Source organism: Colletotrichum orchidophilum (genome assembly GCF_001831195.1).
Source record: "Colletotrichum orchidophilum strain IMI 309357 chromosome Unknown Scaffold_149.1, whole genome shotgun sequence".
Classification (NCBI taxonomy): Eukaryota; Fungi; Ascomycota; class Sordariomycetes; order Glomerellales; family Glomerellaceae; genus Colletotrichum; species Colletotrichum orchidophilum.
In genome coordinates, this window is record NW_019173105.1 from 51,946 (window position 1) to 71,019 (window position 19,074).

The 19,074-nt window shown below is 52.7% G+C and overlaps 6 protein-coding genes across 6 annotated transcripts; 4 read left to right on the plus strand and 2 right to left on the minus strand.

Annotated features, from left to right (window-relative positions):
• Window positions 1–821: 821 nt before the first annotated feature.
• CORC01_12316 (3-hydroxyacyl-CoA dehydrogenase) lies at window positions 822–1,670 on the plus strand (the record flags this gene model as incomplete). The annotated part of the gene is made up of 1 exon (XM_022623937.1): window positions 822–1,670. One exon carries the CDS (start codon window positions 822–824, stop codon window positions 1,668–1,670), a length of 849 nt encoding a protein of 282 aa, XP_022469558.1.
• Window positions 1,671–4,988: 3,318 nt separating this feature from the next.
• On the minus strand, window positions 4,989–6,175 carry CORC01_12317 (peptidase family M28; the record flags this gene model as incomplete). Its single annotated transcript, XM_022623938.1, has 2 exons — window positions 4,989–5,469; window positions 5,523–6,175. 2 exons carry the CDS (start codon window positions 6,173–6,175, stop codon window positions 4,989–4,991), a joined length of 1,134 nt encoding a protein of 377 aa, XP_022469559.1.
• A 956-nt stretch (window positions 6,176–7,131) lies between these two features.
• Window positions 7,132–9,214, minus strand: CORC01_12318 (uncharacterized protein; the record flags this gene model as incomplete). The annotated part of the gene is made up of 6 exons (XM_022623939.1): window positions 7,132–7,476; window positions 7,545–7,767; window positions 7,815–7,921; window positions 7,975–8,442; window positions 8,497–9,079; window positions 9,147–9,214. 6 exons carry the CDS (start codon window positions 9,212–9,214, stop codon window positions 7,132–7,134), a joined length of 1,794 nt encoding a protein of 597 aa, XP_022469560.1.
• A 711-nt stretch (window positions 9,215–9,925) lies between these two features.
• Window positions 9,926–11,516, plus strand: CORC01_12319 (uncharacterized protein; the record flags this gene model as incomplete). The annotated part of the gene is made up of 3 exons (XM_022623940.1): window positions 9,926–9,943; window positions 10,010–10,979; window positions 11,035–11,516. 3 exons carry the CDS (start codon window positions 9,926–9,928, stop codon window positions 11,514–11,516), a joined length of 1,470 nt encoding a protein of 489 aa, XP_022469561.1.
• Window positions 11,517–13,664: 2,148 nt separating this feature from the next.
• Window positions 13,665–15,538, plus strand: CORC01_12320 (major facilitator superfamily transporter; the record flags this gene model as incomplete). Its single annotated transcript, XM_022623941.1, has 4 exons — window positions 13,665–14,087; window positions 14,142–14,354; window positions 14,413–15,274; window positions 15,333–15,538. The coding sequence occupies 4 exons, from the start codon at window positions 13,665–13,667 to the stop codon at window positions 15,536–15,538; spliced, it is 1,704 nt and encodes a 567-aa protein (XP_022469562.1).
• Window positions 15,539–16,351: 813 nt separating this feature from the next.
• Window positions 16,352–18,625, plus strand: CORC01_12321 (uncharacterized protein; the record flags this gene model as incomplete). Its single annotated transcript, XM_022623942.1, has 4 exons — window positions 16,352–16,630; window positions 16,808–16,988; window positions 17,058–17,911; window positions 17,969–18,625. 4 exons carry the CDS (start codon window positions 16,352–16,354, stop codon window positions 18,623–18,625), a joined length of 1,971 nt encoding a protein of 656 aa, XP_022469563.1.
• Between the last annotated feature and the right edge of the window lie 449 nt (window positions 18,626–19,074).

Consider the following 19,074-nt stretch of genomic DNA (forward strand, 5'->3'; position numbering starts at 1 on the left):
GAGTATATTCTCACGAGTTAAAAGGACTCCCAATCTAATCATTGATTCTTCATGTCATCTGAAAAATGACTACTTTCAAAGGACTTTACGAAGACTTCACTTAGATGACGACACTACGCGTCGTCGCGCCAACACCTCCGAGACGGATCATGGCCTTCCCCTCGTTGGAGGGGCCACATTTGCAAGGGAAGGAGCGGGGATTAGGCGTCGGGCGGCATCGACTACCCGAGCAAGTGACCATGCTTTTCCGGGGAGATCTGGGGATTTTCCCCAGTTGCGTGATGTAATTGGGACCCCAGCCGCGAAGACCCGAACTTGGCGGTTGAGGTCAGCCCAGTGTTAGTCGACAACATCACGCCACCATTCCGGCCATTCTCATCAGGCGACAGTGCCATCATCATCGGCTCAGTGCGGAGCGGCAAACCAACAACATAAAATGGACCACCTTTCCCCCGGATCTAGCAGAGACGCTAGAGAGGCTACGCATCATAATGGCATCTAGAAGAACTTGTCAACAACTATGGCGCACTCAACCCACCCTAATAAGCGGCAACACAAGCCGAAGCATCACAAACCCCGTGGCAATCGCCAGAACCCTGCCAGTGACGAAGGCGGTACTCCTCCCCAAAGCCCGACTTACAACTCAATGCCGGCAATCAAATTCCTCCTCCTCTCTACATCAAATTCGCCAATTCTCAAGCCGTTCTCCTGAGGTAGCAGCAGCGGCGCCAGTCACGCCGAAATGGACGCCGCCCAGCGACCCCACTTCCCGGCCGGTCGTCATCCTCGGGGCGGGGGTCCTCGGCCGACGGCTCGCCGTAATGTGGGCCTCGACGGGCCGCCCCGTCATTCTCCACGACGTCGATGCCAAGGTGCTCTCCTCTGCGATGCCCTATATCGGCGATGCGCTCACCACAGTCTGCGCCGTACGCGAGACACATCCAGGCAGGATCACCACCAGCACGGTGTTGGAGGAATCCTGCGGCCGTAATCCCTGGATGGTCATCGAAGCCCTCCCCGAGGACCCAGAGATCAAGCGCGAGGTGCTGGGCAAAGTCGATGCACTTGTCCCCGAGGACTGCATCCTGGCGTCCAACAGCTCGACGTGGCCGACGTCCGCGCTGAGGCATCTGATTACACGGCCGGAGCGACTGTTGAACACGCATTACCACCTGCCACCGCGTAATACTTACGTCGAGCTCATGACTTGCGGCGTCACAGACCAGGAACTCATGCCCTTTCTGAAGAAGCAGATGAAAAGTGTGGGGTTCAACCCTTTGGCGCTCCCCCACGAGTCGGTCGGCTTCGTCTTCAACCGAATATGGTCCGCCGTCAAGTCAGACACGCTGAGGGTGCTGCAGGCGGAACTTGCGTCGCCCCGTGATATCGATGCGCTCTTTCGGGACTTTTTCCACGCAGAGAAAGGGCCTTGCGAGAAGATGGATGAGGTCGGGCTGGATACTGTGTGGCAGGTTGAAAGAAACAGGGTGAACATGGGAGTGGTGGACGCAAAGAAGGCCGGGTATACGGACTGGTTGGAGGAGAAGTACGTTTCTAGAGGGAGGTTAGGAGAGAAGACGGGAGATGGTTTGTACTCGGCCGAGGAGAGGAAGCTCTTGCGTGAGAAGAGGGCAAGGGCGAAAAGCTCGTATCTGAAGTTGCGCCGATGATCTGTACCTTGGACCTACTGTTAGCCAAGTCTATGGGCATTCAAGGCGTTGCGGGTGGAGAGCCATATGATGAAATTGAATTCAAAATTTGGTATCATCAAGCAATTGCATCATTTGTGAATAAAGCCATCCGTTGTCGTGGGGTTGAATCTAGAACGAGAAAATTGGACTAAATCCAGCAGACGATCATCGATCCAGAATCCAAGTCCCTAAATTACGCACCTTACCTGTGAGGGGGGGAGGGGGGATCTCTCACGGTAGAGGTCTTCATAATGAGCTCTCATTATCCTTTGGTCTGGGGTGACCCCCGTACGTATCTTTACTAAAAGACCTGTGTATGTTGACTCAACAGGAGCTCCGCGCCTCCCTCCTTTATTTCAGCCTACTCTGCTAGCACTAAGCGAACCTACAGACTAACTTCCCAGTTTAGAAGTATGATTTCGAGTAGTAGAGATCTCGAGGAACAGAGAAAATCCTACATTAATCACCTAATCTGGGAAGAGCAGGGAACGAAACTTTCTTGTGGATGGCTTGGGAGCTTGGACACGAAAAGGCCTTTCAAGGCATGGCTCAGGGTCTTGTGCTCATGTCGAAGTTTGACACTGATGGACAGCTCCTCAACGGCAAGGGGCTTCGGCTCAGCCATCGCCATGGCTTGGATACTAATGGCATACTCCGTGGGTCTCTTTATATGAGACCAGGAACCGAAGCTGACAATCCTTATTCAGACCACACCATGCAGGCTCGATGAGTCGATAGGATATCGTTGATGAGTTAATCTCAATTCTCAACAAAGTTATTCGACAGAGATTAGATGACCGCGCACATCAATAAAGATAAGGCGAACGCTTCATCGGTCATCGCAATCGTCAAATATCCAGATCCCAATGCAATGGCGCATTCCTCCTTGAAGTGATGACAACCGCTGAAAGCCTTGACCCAGTCAGATTCGGACTTGGCCAGGAAAGAAAATCACGCTATACCGATCAACCAGCTCTCAGTTTCGATTCGCGGAATGAATCATCACAGTACCGGCCGCTTGTCTTGTCTGTCTGGCGCGTTCCGTTGATACCGTAGGGGATGAACGAATCCAGGATATCGGGGCTTGTCCCATCCTCCCAACTCAAATTGGCATAGGACGTGTCGGCGACTTTCAACCAGTCAAAGAGGGATTGAGCGCAGCCGACATCGCACTGAGCCAACCTCGATCCCTTGTGGCACGATGCGATCTAGGAGCGGCACCGCTGCTTAGCCATTAAGGTCTCAGCACAGATTTCTATCGTTCAACCTAAAATTGAGAGCCTTTACTTCTTATTTCAATAACTAATTTTTTTTTGAAAGTAATGTAGAGATTAAAGTATTGAATCACTTCGATTCATTACATTTTTAAACAAATAAAAGTGATTTAGTTATAGTTAGTCTCTTTTTGAACTTTCAATGGGCAGGAACCTTAAAAGAAAGTAAACAGGCATAATTCACGATTAGTGACATACATTCTTGTCAGCTTATCAGTGTTGCTTTGTCTCTCTTGCACGCTTTGTTTATACGCTCCGGTTTCTTAATTTAATGAACACTCCAATGGCAAGCTTGAGGAGAGTCCCAAAGAATCATTGATATCCCACGTTCATGTCTCGAGGCTCAACTTTCTATTGGGGCGACCATCCTGCGTTCCGCGCCTGCCAAGTGAAATGTAGCTCCCGCCTCGAGGCAAACTCTATAGGCGACCAGTTTTCTGGCCGCTCCTTCATGTCTAATACGGGATTGCAAGACTCGTGGTCCTGAATGGTAGTACACGCCATTTTCGCAAGCGAATCCCAAATTTGCTTGACGCTACCTAGATAATGCGGCTTCTCTGACGCGGCGAAGGCACGAGCGTCTATATCGATCGTTTTGCAAATCTCCGTCAAGGAATGTTGAATCACAGAGGTGCACTGATACCGATCCTCGTCTGTTGTATTACTAGCGTTGCAGCCTTTGCCGAGTCTGCCGTACATTATGGCGAATTTCAGCTGGTGGAACATGAATGAGAGTCTTGCTTCGCGAACTGTAGCTACATCGTCTGTTTTCGTTAGACAATGTCGCTTTTTGACTCGCCAACGATCAAAATGCGAGAGACTCACCAGGGATTCCTGTTCGACCGATGCTGAGATCTTTTGCCAATGGAGTTTTGGCTGGGCTTAGGATGTTTTGTTGCTCATCGATGCTACTTATGAAGCCCAGGTAATCGACCATCTCGTCGTACTTGTCTCCCGCGCCAATCTCCCAAAGGATGCAGGCAACGCGGTCTTCGTGAACAGAAACCTTCCTCTCGTCCAGTGCGGACAACCAAATCTGGAGGTGCGGACCCAGAAGATGCGTGAGATGGTTCCGTTCAGCATGTGCCAATAGGTCAAGGAGCTCTTCAACAGAGACCTCCGTTGGGATGATTTCCGGATAGGTGCTGTGGGCGATTGCGAAGAGAACAAGCATCGGCTCGGCACGATCTTCTGGTAATCTCTCCACATGGTGCTTGTTGTGCGTCGGCAATTCTTCAAAGCATGGAGAAGCTTCCGCCAATATCTGGCGGGAGACGAGAACCGAGATCGCCAAAGGCCCCGCAGCGGCATCGCCTGACTCTCCCACGTCCTCCCCACCGGTCGAATTGCTCGGATTCTCCGTGTCACCTTTGTGACTCTGGTTATCGCTGCAAATAATATACTCGATGTAACCATCCTCGCACAGACTGATGAATCGGTTGGGCGGTATCTTTTCCTTGACTGATTTCCACATCTCATCGATAGACGTCGTGTCTGCTTGCGAATGGCTGTTGCTGATGGCCGTAGAAGTCGTGAAGCTCCTTTTCTTTTGCAAGCTTTGGGCCTGATTTTGAAGACTTTCGATTTCTCTCTCCATCTCTGTTTTGGACCTTCCGCGCGTTCGGTAGTATAGTGTGTGTAGGGTGTAGTGTAGTGGTTGAAGGATGAACTTGTCAAATTTGCCCTGTCTCGTCTGGAGGAAGCGGGCTGCTTCATGTACACCTTGCGGAGAAACGGAGGGCACCTTAAATCGGACTGTTCGGAATACGCGCGCAGCTGACAGCTTTTTGGTTTACTGAGCATAGGGTAAGGCTGCATTCATTTCTTTGACATTAACCAGATTGCCCCTCGTTTAGGTAGTGAGGTTCAACACTTGTATGGTTTACCACACCAGTGACAAAGGCGTTGCGTGAGAACATGAACCCCCACCACGACCGAAATGGTTCAAGTTTGTTTCTTCTGATAGCACAAAAACTAGCGGGGAACAGAGATGATTACGAATAAGGACATATTTCTAGGTATGCTACCTTTGTGCCTCTTCGGGCATTATTTCCATTGCATCGAGCCACTCCATAGTAAATGCCGTCACAATCTTCGTCCAGTCTCTCACCGTTGGCATGTCGAGGTGCTCCCCATCGTCCGCCATCGTGTGCCATACGTCGGGAAAGGGTGAGGGAATCATGTGCAAGATGTTGACGCCCTTTATCATAAAAGGTACGTGGTCGTCGCCGATGCCACTGCGTCCAAACATTTTGTTCATCTTGTTGATGTCATAGAGAAACGGCATCTTGGGCTTGGTCTCAAGCAAGCTGAGGTCACGCATACGTTTCTCAATGTCGGCCATGGCCTTATAGGCCCAGTGGGTTGACTGGAAATAGGAAGGGATTTTAGGCTCTGCCGAGCCGAGCAGGTCCAGCAGCACAAACATGCTAATCTGCTCGAGAGGGTTCTTGTAGTGGGACATGGCAGGGTTGAACGTGTTCTCCCACTCGAGAGCCAGGGACCTGCAGCATAGTGTCAGTGTCGTACGTCTGATGCGATACCATGATGGAACTACCTTGCGCCATATAATGAGTCTGTATCCGTCCAGGACTTGAACGCTTCCTCTCCATCGAGAAGCAGGATCTGCAGACCCATATCCTGAGGAACGGTGCCTCCATTCTCCCCGAGGGCGACCATCTCATCGTACATCTGGGTCATCATCGGATCCAGAGTCCTCGCAACGTGCAGCAACATAGCGCACGGTGCAGCGCTGTCAGTCGCGCCGATGAAGCCCTTAGGTTCGATCTTGCTGTCGTAATGCGCCACCAGGGTGAGATAGTTAGCCTGGCCGGGCTTCGTCCAAGGCGGCTCGCGCCTGATGATGAGATTCTGGAACGGGATATCGGTGTTTCCCGTGACGGGCGTCTTATCTGTTGAGTTTTGCCATTGAATATTCCATTTTGGTAGCGACTTGGTGAAGAAGTCGACAAAATGCTGTTGAGTCTTCAGCTGCCCATCTGTGCCGGGCACCCTAGGGATGAGAATGGGGGCCAGCAGCGGGCCGTTGTGAATGTCAAAGTCGGTCTCGGAGACCGTGACATTCTTGAGCACGGCTGCTGAGAGCGGCGTGTAGGCGCATACCGAGGCCGCGAAGAGGAGATGAAGGAACGCGATCCAGAGTCCGCTGAAGGGGTGACCTCTCACGAGAGGGAGGCCAGCTAGGGCCATGGCGGGCTGTGATGGGACAACAACGAGGGCGCGATGGGACCCTTTTCTCATGAACTCATGCTGTTCGCGGGCCGGAATCGATGGCAGCGAGCCTTTGCGTCGTCTTCGGGGATAGAGGGCGGTTTAATGAGTTAGCAACTGAGTTTCCGGTTATTGAGAGGTTCAGGCAGTGGTCAAGTTTCCGAAGAGGTGTCGACTTTTGGACGTCCCCCGACCGAGGGATGGACCGGCCGCAACGGGTTAGACCGAAACTGGGCTGGAACATGGAGCTGCATTCCCCCTGGGCTTTGTTTTAAAGAAGTGGGTCACCAAGCGTATTAGGTAAGACGCGCTGGGGCGGGTTTCTCCGCACGGCCCGTTGGTGCACGTTCCACCGCGACGACCTCACTCGCCTCCATATCATCCCTTGTCTCTCATTGATTTTATACGTCTCCCACAACATCAAGCATTGCTACTTTCATTCAGCATGGTCATGCCTCAAATGACGAGCAAACCATGAACAGGACGTCCGCGACGATGAGGCTTTTCATGTTCGGCGCCGCGCCGCAGAAAACGCTGCCCGCTTCGAAGACAGCAACACTGGCGATCTAGAGCCATTTCACAAGTAATGTGCATGGAGACGAGATTTATGGAGGCCACGAAGGATAACATGGCAGCATATTTGAATCTCGGGCCCATTAATTTCATATGAGCCAATCTGAGGAAACATGAAGCTTTCACGGTATTGAAGTAAATGTGAATGTGAAAGTCATCTTGCAAGTCAAGTTCTAGTATTTCTGTTGCCTTTTAATTGCCCTTCTAATATCAGCTCTGATTCTCCCTTCCAAGCTGTTCTGAGGAGCTGCTGTCTGACTGCCATTCCCTCCTATGTATGCCGGAAAAGCCAGTCATTCCCTTCCCTTAGCTTCTTCGCTATCCATCCATGAATTGATCCCCAGAGATTGAAAGCCATTCAGTCACTCGTCCTCCGACTTGAAGACCACCTCGACATTCTTAGCTGCCACCTGCTTGCCATCGTGTATGACAGTGAAATCCACGCTTCTTCCGGAGCAGGTCATCTCCATGTCGTAAGTGATCTTTGCGAAGACTTTGCCCATGGGATTAGTGAAGCGCGGAAGGGATGAGAACTTGATCTTCTTTCTCCAAGCAATGGTGCATAGCTCGTTGACGCTGTCATTCAACCTTTTCGGAGGGGGCCATACCGCGCTGGAATAGATTGTGTCACTGACCTCGCTGGGAACTGACTCCCAAAGACGGTAGTACGATTTGGAGACCGGATCTGCGGTAGAGACATCAGTCCCCTAGTGTATGTGTAAGCTTTGGTTACCATTCAGACAAGAATGACAAAAAAAGAAGTTCGTTTTCATACCCGCTCAAGAAACCATTCTATGCAATTATCAACCTTCCACGTGAGCTCTTCCTTGCACCAAAACTTGTCGTCCTTGTTATGCTCCACAGGATCATAAGGCATCGTGCAACAGGTGCCGTAGCTGAGACGCGAGACTCTCGACTGGATCTCGACCGCGAGACCAGGTGCGAGGTTGCGGCGCGTCAGTCCATGGATGGTCGCACCCCGACAAATTGCAGTCCACCTGACTCATGTTAGCATCGGCCCGGAAGGTCTGTGAAGAGAACTTACGGCTTGGCGCCATGACCCTGAAGAATCTCGACGTCCTTTCCAACTTCTTCCTTGAGGCGACTTCGTAGATACGGGCATCTGCCAAATCCTCCGACAAGGATGATTTGCTTTCCAATTCAATGTCAGACGTTTGCCATTCACCACATTCAATGCTTCTCACCTTGGGCTTCGAATCTGTTTTGGTCATGACGGCATCAATCTGCTTCTTGACCAGTGAGATTGTCTGGTTAACGACGGGGTCGAAAACTTCAAGCAAGTCCTCACTGTCGAGGACGAGGTTGCGCTTGCGCTTCAAGCCGCGCTGTTGAGATCCAGGAGCGCGACACTCAGGAGGAAGACTGACGTGCCAGTCGTCTTCCAGATTCTTGAAAGAAGGCTTGATGCAATATTCCCAGTCGTTATTCAATAGCTTTGCAACCTCCCCCTTGGGAATATTGTTCCAAGCTTGCGGTGTGACTTTTTCCTGTAGCATTTTGACAAATGCTTCATCCAAGAAGACACCGCCACATAGGTCACCGTCACCCTGGACTGCCTCTCGAACGATGAATGGTTTCAAACTCAGAATCTCGTAGGTAATCAGGTCCACGGTGCCGCCACCAGCATCACACACAACGATGTGATTGCCAACCTGAGTAGCAATTAGCCAGTGCCACAGCACTCAAAAACCCAATATTTTACAGACCTTGGCGGTGGGCATCTTCGATAAGTCCTTCATTGTAGCCAGAGCCGCCGCTTCAGGCTCAGAAATGAAGGATAAGCTCGTCATTCCAGCTGGCCGTGCCTCCAGCAAGCCGGCATCTTCGGCAGCCCTGCGCATTCTGGCCTTGGCGTAGTCCGGCCAGATTGCCGGAAGAGTGATGACGACGTGGAACTGACACATCTTCACCATTACATCGCCAAGTGTGCTTCCAATGCACTCTATGGCGTGATTCCATAGGTGCTGAAGATATCGACTGATGATCTCGACCGGCTCTTTGTTGGCGCTCCTAGCCAGCTTTCTGGCAGCCTCAATCTGGCTAGAATCTCGGACGTTCTCGGGAAGATCACATTCGTCAACGAGCAAGAGCTTAAACCACTTCAATGGCTCCTGCTTGCCGTCATTGGGTATGGCGTATCCCCAAGAGGAGTTGCCGCGCTTTCCTCGGAACAGAATGGAGGAGGGCACTTTCTCTTTGTCGGAGTTAAGGTTCATCTTGGACTCCCAGCGGCTGATGACCTCGATGTCGTCTGGCTGACCAGAGTGGGCCCAGCTGACGCCGGAGAAGCTTTTGAGTCATCAGCAGAATGATCCATCAATTTTGACAATGAGAAATGATCATGAGGTGATCTTACGTCGTGCCGAAGTCTATGCCGATGATGATGGCATTCTTCTTCTCTTTGGCGACACGATTTCTCGCCATGATGGGCATTACTTTCCCAACGAAAACTTCTGCAGGGATGTATCCTAGATGAGCTTCGTCAGTAAAAGAAGGGAGATGATCAAATTGGAGGAAGTCTGATGACTGAGGTAAGGTAGTCAGGAGGAGAAATTAAGGTCATGGAAAAGATAATTCAGGGACGTAAGGCGTTGTAGAGACACCGAGGAGTAATCATACCGCAAGCCTCAAGGAGGCTGGTGAGTAAAAGAAGTTGAAGCTAGAGAATTCGGAAGAGCGTGAAGTGAGAGCAAATGGTGAGATGTTGACTGGAAATAAGAAAGCGAAGAAGCTATTTCTTGGGTGTGCTGCTGAGACGCCGCTGAGAAGCTTGGGTGCCATGGAACTAGAGGGAAGGTACCTGATATCGAAAAGTACAGAGAAGGAGTGCCCGAGGTAAGCGATACCCTCACGAAGGGAATTGAAAGTGTGCAAGCTGACAGGTTCACGCCTAATTTTCAGAGAAAGCAATCTGAATCGGAAAGCGCGCCCGTTGGGCGAGGTGAGTGCAGAAGGGGAAGGTGCAAAACATCGACTACCTTAATACCCGACTTTCCTTTCACCTCACCTCGTCAGCCCCTCACTTACTGAGTGTATCTCTCATACAAGAACCCTCCATATCCTAGATAAGCTTGCTTAGTTGCGAAAATTCCCAATCTCGGCCAGAGAAAGTTTTCCACGGAGTCCAACGGAATCATGGATGAGCATAGACAGGTAAGCTGCCCCAAGCACTCAAAGTCCTGAAAAAAGATCCTCTGAAATTAACATTGATTCTGGAAGGGTGTCGTCGATGACGATGTCACTGGTGCAGACTCTCCCATGAATATGCCGAAAGAAGAGCAGGGTGAGGCAAAGACTCATCCACCAACGATCATCGACACCACCTACACGCAGATGGCAATGTCCTCCGAGAAGCCTCAAGTATCCCTCCTTCCCCGCAAAAGGCTCATTCAAAAGACACGGAATGTCTTTCTCAGCAAGAACCTAGAAGTTATCCAGTGGAAGAAGAAGTGTATGCTCCACAACGGTTCGGTGTCTCTCCACCAAAAGCACACTTTCATTGTCGTGGGCAAGGCGAAGATTGCCCGACAGGCAGCGCGTATCGAGTATCTGGAAGACCGCCTGAATGAGCGCGAGAAGGCAGCGAAGAAGTGCGAGGAAGACGCGCATCGTTTTGAGGAGATACTGGCCAAGATAGTCGATGAAGCGGCCGACAAGGAAATCAAGCTGGCGTTGGTGCTTCAAGAGGCCGCTGATGCTGAGGCAAAGCTGGCCCAGCGAGAGTCAGATCATCAAGATGCCATGAGCAAACTTGAGCAACACAACAAAGAGCTTGCGGCACAGATCACCAACGTCGTGTCCCAACTCGATCGAGACGAGGCCGCGAAACCACATGGTCAGCCTTTTGCGAATTCTAGCAAGGTCTCGGACGCCTCGATCGTGGCCGCGTGGGCGAGGATGAAGTATACCATCGAGCACCTTGCTTCCAACATTCTCACTGCCAGTCCTACACAGGAAGATTTCGAGCATGGCATCGGCATCGTCGACGGCTCCTGTGTCCTCAATTCCATCGACCCCAATCAATTTGAACAGCTCCAAAATGAGGACATGAGATCATTTGTTGTCGAACACTACATCTGGAAAGCCGTCATTGGACGAGTCTTTGAGCCCGGACCGGATGGAAATTTTGGAAAGAGCTGGGCCGGCACCGTCGGAATGAACTTCACCACTTGCTTTCATGAATTCCTGGGTAGGTAAGCGCTTTCCCACAGAATGAGCATGGTGCTGACAACTGCGGATCACAGATTTATGCACTCGTAAGGGAATGAACCCCGATAACCTTATACATTGGAAGGGTGAAACCGGACAGATGATCGGGCTGATGATTGGTGTCGATGAAACGGAGTTGCGGAAGGTCGTCCGCATGGAGCGGGCAGCCTTCTCCAAATTCATTCCCAAGGTCGGCTCCGACTACCCCGCCAAGTGCAAGAAGCTCGGCAAAGGACTCAGCAAGATATTTGACAATGCTTTGCAGCTCCAGGCTACCTTCATGGCGTCCAAAGCTCACTTCTACCTGGATCGGCCCCGCGAGCAGGTGATGGGTGATGGCTGCATTCATTTCGACAGTGGGTCCATGACGGCCGAAGGTTGGGAGAAGGAACCGCTTGGTGATGGGAGCACCGTGCTGCTCAACATTTCACCTGCTCTGGTAAAGGTTGGCACTGCTGATGGCCACCACTATGACTCGAGGCTTCTGCTAGCGAAGGCGCGGGTAATCTGCGACTAAGGTAGGCAGGAAGTTCGGGGGCATAGCAAGAGTTCACAAGATAGATAGATAGAAACAAGAAACTACGGCAGCCTGCAAGGCCGACTTGGTCAAACCCCTCTTTTCCCTACAATGTGACGGTAGGTGTGATATAAATAATACGGGCTTTTCTTATCATCATTTACTTTAATATTTAGGACCAATTATAATAACAAGTACTTTTTTGAGTATCTACTGCTTGCTTCTATTCATATTTTATATAAGAAGGCACGTACGTCGAACGTAATCGCCACTACTAGCTCCCACTTACCAGCACCCGCTTTGACGGCTTAGACTCACTGTAACTGCTTAAAATAATCACTACGTTGGGCTGTTAGTACGAACTTGGGATGTAGTATTAGTACTGTGGTTCTGTATTATGTGTACGTCGTATTGTGTGATTTCCCTTGAAAGCTGGATCTCATTTAGATTAATCCCCAAAGCGAGTAACGCCGGAGAAAAATACCCTCATAAGTGCTGAAGTTGGTGCAGAAGTAGGGGTTCGTAATAAGTGAGGTACCTAGGCGTTAGCAATTAAGGTAAGGTAGGCTTTGCCCGGTAAGTGGAGGTACCTTATTCAAGGTCGAAGTGGGCGCTAAAGTGGGCGCTGGTAGCGGCAGTCGCTTGCATAAGCACGCTGTATTAAGCGAGCTGAGTAAATAATTTCCTTTTTTTTTTTTTTTTTTTTTAAAGATGAAAGTGGAAGGTAAGCTCCCACCTACCGTATTTGCGAACTCGGAATTTGTCGCAGTCAGCCCTGCAGGCTGCCGTAGCAAACCTTACACAGACTATTACCTCAGGTACGACAGAAAAGACAATGTTCCTGCCACCAGTGCGTGCATACAAACCATGAAACCTTGTAAACCTAAAAGCATTACCACACAACTGAACCCAGAAAGCCCTGCACACTTGAAAGTCGCCAGCGAGCGAGTTTAATATAAGCATTCAAGTGTACGTAGTACTTCAGTACAACCACCTCTCTCTCACCTGAACCCAGCGAATGCACTAAACAAAAGGACGCACAACGGACAAAAATTGTAAATTAGATAGCACAACCTAGTTTCGATCCAGGGACCTCTGGGTTATGAGCCCAGCGCTCTACCCCTGAGCTATTGTGCTTGCTGATGTTTGGGAGGCAAAATTTGTGTCCTATGAACGGAGTCTCATAAAAAGTGGGTCACAAGGGCCGCCCGGATTAGTAAGGGGCGATAGTGTCATGCCGGTGTTTAAGTACCTAAACCACACAGGACATCAACTCCTCCTATCTCTCATAATTTCCACCATCCCCTAAGGTAGTGTTCTACCCCAGAATACGCCGGAGACGACGACCTGGTGCTTTGATCATAAGAATAAGATGAAACCGGACGGAGAGAAGAATAGTTGAAAAGGAAGCCGGATCTGAGTGTTAATTCGAATAGCAGACGTGGATGATTTTGGAAGACAACAAGACATCAACGTCTCTGATTGGCTAGTCGCCAAAGGTCAAGTAGAGACGTATAAAACCCCTTCACCCGTTCGAAAGTTGATCGCGAATAGGCTGCATCGCCCTGAGGTCCGGCCTATTTTGGATAGCGGGGGATCGGAGCATGTCTGGTCTCAGACACCCAGTTCCGAGTCAAACCCCCACGCCGAGTCGGTGCCGGCCGAATAAGCTTGCTAGACGATGATAGGACACCGCCCTGGTCTGGCGCCATCGATGTAGCCTTATCTCCGTGACAAATCCTCCCCCGGAATCGAGTGTCGGTAAATGCATTATGCGCCCGCGACTCGCGTCATAGAAACTTATCGTGGTCGCCATGTTGCCGAAAAACGTTTCCTCTTTGATGCGTTGTTGGGAACATGGAACTTGCCATTTGAATGGAATATTTTGAGCTCCCGGGATAGGATCCATGAATTTTTTTAATGAGACTTTGGAAGCCAAGAAACAACACCTCTAAAGATTGCCAACTCACCGCAATGACTTCATCATTTCTAATCAACTAGCCCCGACGGACTACCGTGTAGACGCTAACAGCGTTCGCTCAGAGTGGAAAGCGTTCTCACGAATCTTCTGGGCTCCATAGCTCTCAGCATCTTTCAACTCAACCGAAAAGAGAGTTGACAATTGGAGTTTGCACCGAAAGGGGAAAGATGTTGGAGAAGCAAAACTCTGCTGATGGCAGAGGTGACACAGACATATACGCCAGCGACAGCAACAACATGGGTGTAACGCCCGCGGGCGCGACGGTACGGTCCGGCGAGGCGGTGGCTGCGGAAGAAACTTCCATCCCGCAGGAGGCACGGAAACCGGCCCCGAACTCACTCCAGGATGGCGGCTTTGAAGACGACGAGAAGCGGTTATCCAGGGGCGGCGGCGACGGCGTGACGAGGTCGCCCTCTCGGTCGTCATCTAATTCGGACTACCAGTCGCATCGAGACGCCGGCAAGACTGGTCGTCGCGGCGGGATCTTTGGCGTGGCGGCCGGGATTCTCACGTGGACGCCGAGGAAGATGAGATACGACCCCAAGAATCCTCCTCAATTTACTCTCGCTGTCAACTTTTTGTTTGCAGTGGTAAGTTCCCTCCGGATACAGAAACATGAATAAATGAGACGCTAAGCGATTCAGGCCGCGACATTCACCGTCGCCAACCTTTACTACAACCAACCGGTACTCAACAGGATCGCAGAGACATTCAACGTCAGCTTTGAGAGGGCGTCGTCGGTGGCGACGCTGATGCAGGCCGGCTATGCGGCGGGGCTGCTCTTCATCTGTCCGCTGGGCGACATGCTGCGACGGCGGCCGTTCATTCTGGCCCTCATTTGGGTCACAGCGATGCTGGTGAGTGAATCCAACGACAAGAGATTTTGCGGAATTACATAATTCTGACATCTTTCAGTGGCTCGGTCTGTGCCTGACGAACTCATTCGAAGCCTTCTTGGGATTATCCTTCATCGTCGGCGCCACAACCGTAACCCCGCAGCTCATGCTGCCCCTGGTAGCCGACATGGCTCCGCCAGAGCGAAAAGCAAGCTCCCTATCCATCACAACGTCCGGCCTGATGCTCGGCATGCTCATCGCGCGTCTGCTATCGGGTATCGTGGCCAACTACACGTCCTGGCGCAACATCTACTGGTTCTCTTTTGGCGCGCAGAACCTGCTGCTCGTCCTCCTCTTCTTCTTCGTGCCGGACTACCCGTCGACGAACCCGGATGGCCTCAACTATTTCCGGGCGCTCTGGACCATCGTGACGATGCTGTTCACGGAACCTATACTCGTGCAGGCGTGCCTGATTGGTTTCTTCATCAGCTCCATCTTCACGTCCTTTTGGACGACCTTGACGTTCCTTCTGGCGTCGCCGCCGTACGACTACCCGTCCATCACGATTGGCTTGTTCTCCCTGATTGGGATTGCGGCCATTTGTGGTGGGCCGGTGTATGGGCGGTTGATCATGGACCGATACGTGCCCTGGCTATCCTCCGTACTCGGTCAGACATTCATCCTTTTCGGCTGTATCATTGGTGCTTTCACAGGCACCTTCACCGTTGCCGGGCCCGTGATACAGGCCATCTGCATCGACATGGGCATCCAAACTGCGCAGACTGCCAACCGAACTGCCATCTATACAATCAACCCCAAAGCCAGGAACCGGGTCAACACGGCGTACATGGTCTGCGTGTTCTGCGGGCAGCTGACCGGCACGGCGGTGGGTAACAGGTTGTATGCACAAGGCGGGTGGAGGTACAGCGCGGGCACCTCTAGTAAGTGATTCACCTCTCTTCTTCTTGTTTGTCGTTGTGGCTTGCTAATGTCCCCCAGTCGGGTTCATCGGGTTATCATTGATCATCACCATGCTCAAGGGTCCGCGGGAGAAGAGCTGGATCGGTTGGAGCGGCGGATGGAAGCTGCGCAAGGACGCCCCGAAACCACAGCCGGCCTCACCCGAAGCAGCACAGGGGCCGGAGGAGGGGGCGGTGGAGACGAAGACGGATGTCGGAGCCGTTGATGAGGAGAATCGGCGGTGACAGGGCCGATGAGCGGAGGGACGGACCGGGGGTCGAGGCACGGCGGTAATTGGGCTATGCTGAGTTGCCGATGCAGGCGTCGTCTCATGTATCTGGGAAAAGCTGATTCGATCTAGATTAGCTAGAGGTATTCGTCATCGGACGAAATTCCATCTGCTTACCTCACGCGATGATTCGAAACTGAGATGAAGGAGGTTAGTCCGAAGTGAAAAGTATGTGACCAGGTACTGAGCCAACCGCGGATGGTTCTGAGGCCAGAAAATGTCGCCCGGTAGCCACTGCAGCGAGACCCCGGACAGATGACCCGCCAAGGACGCCCGCCAAGACCCATAACGAGGCCGTCCGGGGGATTGAGAGGTGACTGAGCGGGGCCGCGACGGGGAAACCTTAGCGAGAACAGGCAGGTGCAGCGGCGGCATGTCACTGAACCGGGGGGAACCATGAGGGCATATAGGTCTAGCGAGGGGTGGACGTTGAAGGATCAAATCGCTCCGGGTGCTGTAGGCTGTAGCCTCCTGTCAGCATCAGCGGCGAACGCCCCCGCGATTGAGGCCCACCAAATCACCAACCACCGCCAACGGCCAAGATCGGCATGGCAACCTGAGCGGCGGAAGAGAAAAAACACATCGAGGTACCAGGGGGTGTTTGGTAGGTGGTGGATGATTATCTCACTCACATCCGTTCTCACCCTCATCCTCACCGACTCTCACCTCATTCACCTGCGATTACATTCACCAAGGCAACTTGCTCACCCACCACGCCGCTGGCCACGTTGAACTGCAACCCGCTCACCACCAGCACCAAAACGCCCTGATGGCCCGCTTCCAGGGCCTCGACTCGTCCGACCTGTTCCGCTTCGACACACTCGCCCTGCGCGACGACATCCTCGTCTCCGACGGCAAGACTGCCTCCAAGGTAGAGTACGATGAGTACGTCGTCTTCAAGAAGGACAATGGCATCCCCTCGGGCGGCGTGAAGACGGGACTCGAGGGCGAAGAGGACATTAGTTTCCAGTTGCAACACAAGGACGAAGTGCCCGGCCACCACACGCTCAACCTGGCTTTTCGCCACGGCTATTCGGTCGACCATAATGTGAGTTTTTGCCTGGCTTGACCCAATTGATGCTTTTGTACAGATTGTTTGACGCCTCGACAGGGAGTCTTCACACAAGAGCCAGCGCGGCACCCGGAATTGGTCCTAGACGGGCGGGTTCGACGAGTGTGAGTTCCCTTACTCACTCCATTTTTTCTCTCTCTCTCTCTCTCTCAGACAGAGGCTGACAGCCACAGCATCTGCTTCCGCCGCAACAAGTCCTTTGACCGCCGCGAAGACGGCATCACCATGACCCCAGAAGACCTCGACGCCATGGACCTGCACCCGGCCACTCTCCAGTACTCCCGCCGCGTCACAAACGAGTCTCGTTTCTGGTCCCTCGACCGCTCCAAACTGAGTGAGTGCCACATGGTCACCCACCAAGCCAACGGATACTAAAATAACAAATAACTAACACCTCCGCCAGGCCTCATCCTCTCCTTCTCCAAGAACCCCAGGACCCCCTACGACTTCATGTCGCTAACCTACGACGTCCGCAGCCGCACCTCCTCCGTCCTGGTGCGGCAGTCCTACCACCCGCGCCAGCACAGCCTCGAGAACCTAGACGAGTACGACCAGCGCCTCGAGGCCTGCCGCGCCCACTGGGCCCACCCCTTCATCACCCCCGTCGTCCTCCTCCAGGTCCAGTTCATGCGCACCGAGGAGGCCGTCATGGAGAACATCAACCACGTAAAGGCCCTCGAGTGGGAGGTCAGCAGCATCGCCGGCTTCGAGGCCTTTGAGATGGAGCGCGAGAGGCGATCAAAGTTCATGCGCCGGCTGACCTTTGCCTCCTCCTCCGCCGCCGCGTCGCACAACGAGAAGACGCCGCAGATTGCCGGGCCCATGAGCATGGCGAACCTGATGAAGAGCGCGCACGACGTGCTCAAGGAGTCGATTAAGCTGCTCGACACCGTACGCTGGATGGAGAGGGTGGTGAAGCTGATGCTGCAGGCCGGCGACGAGCTCGCCGAGCGCATGTCGACGGGGGAGCTCAAGATTCGCCTCGACGACTTCCACATCAGGCAGACCGATGCCGATCAGAGAGACGAGCAGGACCAGCAGGTTCAACCCGACGAGCCGCCGACGGGGCCGCCCTCACGGTCATCGGCGAGCACGCGGCGACGGTCCCTACCGCGGGCTCCTGATCCGCTGGCCGACCCTCTCGGAAACCACTGGCATGAGATCCGGCAGTATCTCGAGGGATTGCAACGGATGTGCATGGGTCTCGAGACCGACCGCCGCATGTCAGAGGCCCGATGCCGCGCTCAAATCGACATCGTAAGTGATTTTCTGCAAACCGAATCCCCCCCATGGTAAAGCTAACACACAACCCAGATCTACAGTAAAATGGCCCAAGAAGACAACGTCCTCAACGCCCGCATGGCCGTCGCCTCCTCCCGCGACAGCTCCTCAATGAAAGCCCTAGCCGTCATCACCGCCGTCTTCCTCCCAGGCGAATTCCTCGGCACCCTCTTTGGCATGTCAATGTTCGACTGGCAAGCCTCGGGCGAAGACGCAGATAGCACCGACGACGGCGGCGGCGGCGGCGGCGGCGGCGGCGGCACCTCGACGAACCCAAAGGACCCGATCCCCGTCCTCAGCCACCTCTTCTGGGTCTACTGGGCCACCGTCATCCCCCTCACCATCGGCATCCTCGTCGCCTGGCGCGCGTGGTGGGTCAGCCAGGACCGATACTTTCGCCGGCACCTGTCGAGGGAGTTGTCCGAGGAGCGGTACTGGACCGCCGACGGGAAGCCGCGGGAGCTGGAGCACTCGTTCTGGTGGGACTTTTTTTACTTGTCCGTCAGGCGGGACGAGCGGCCGGCCCCGTCGGCGAGCGAGCTGTATAATAACACGCTGGAGCTTTCGCCGAGCATGTCGCAGGACAAGGACGACATGCGGTCTCCGCGCGGGGATATGACTGTCCGGAGGGGCCAGATCTCGTTTCTGAGGTCGCAGAGTATTCGGCAACGGAACACGGTTGCGGTGTAAGTTTTTTTTTTTTTTTTACCATTGTATACGCGTGTTTGTGATCCTCAATGTTGGGCGGCTCGCTTGCTTTCTTGCATATTCCCAGGGCGGCTTTCTTGGTAATTTTTAGTCGGAAGAGCATCGATACGCATTAGGGTGGGTCGTTTTGGCTAAGAAGATGTCTGGCCGAGGAAGTCATCTTTAGAGGATAGATGAAATGAAAGCCCATGATTCATGACGATTATCATGTTGACGAAAACGTCCTCCCACACCTTGTCCGAACTCTCGATTCTTAGAATTTGCCTTAGCACTGGTCAGACACAGAGCCTGAGCGACCGTAGAGACTGAAGGGAAAGAATTATTGGCAAATTCGAATGTACGTACAGCAGTGAAGGAAGGAAAGGCACTGGAGGTAAATTTTTGGTTCCTCTGGCTTTGATATCTCAAGTCAAGGCCTAATCAGGAGATAC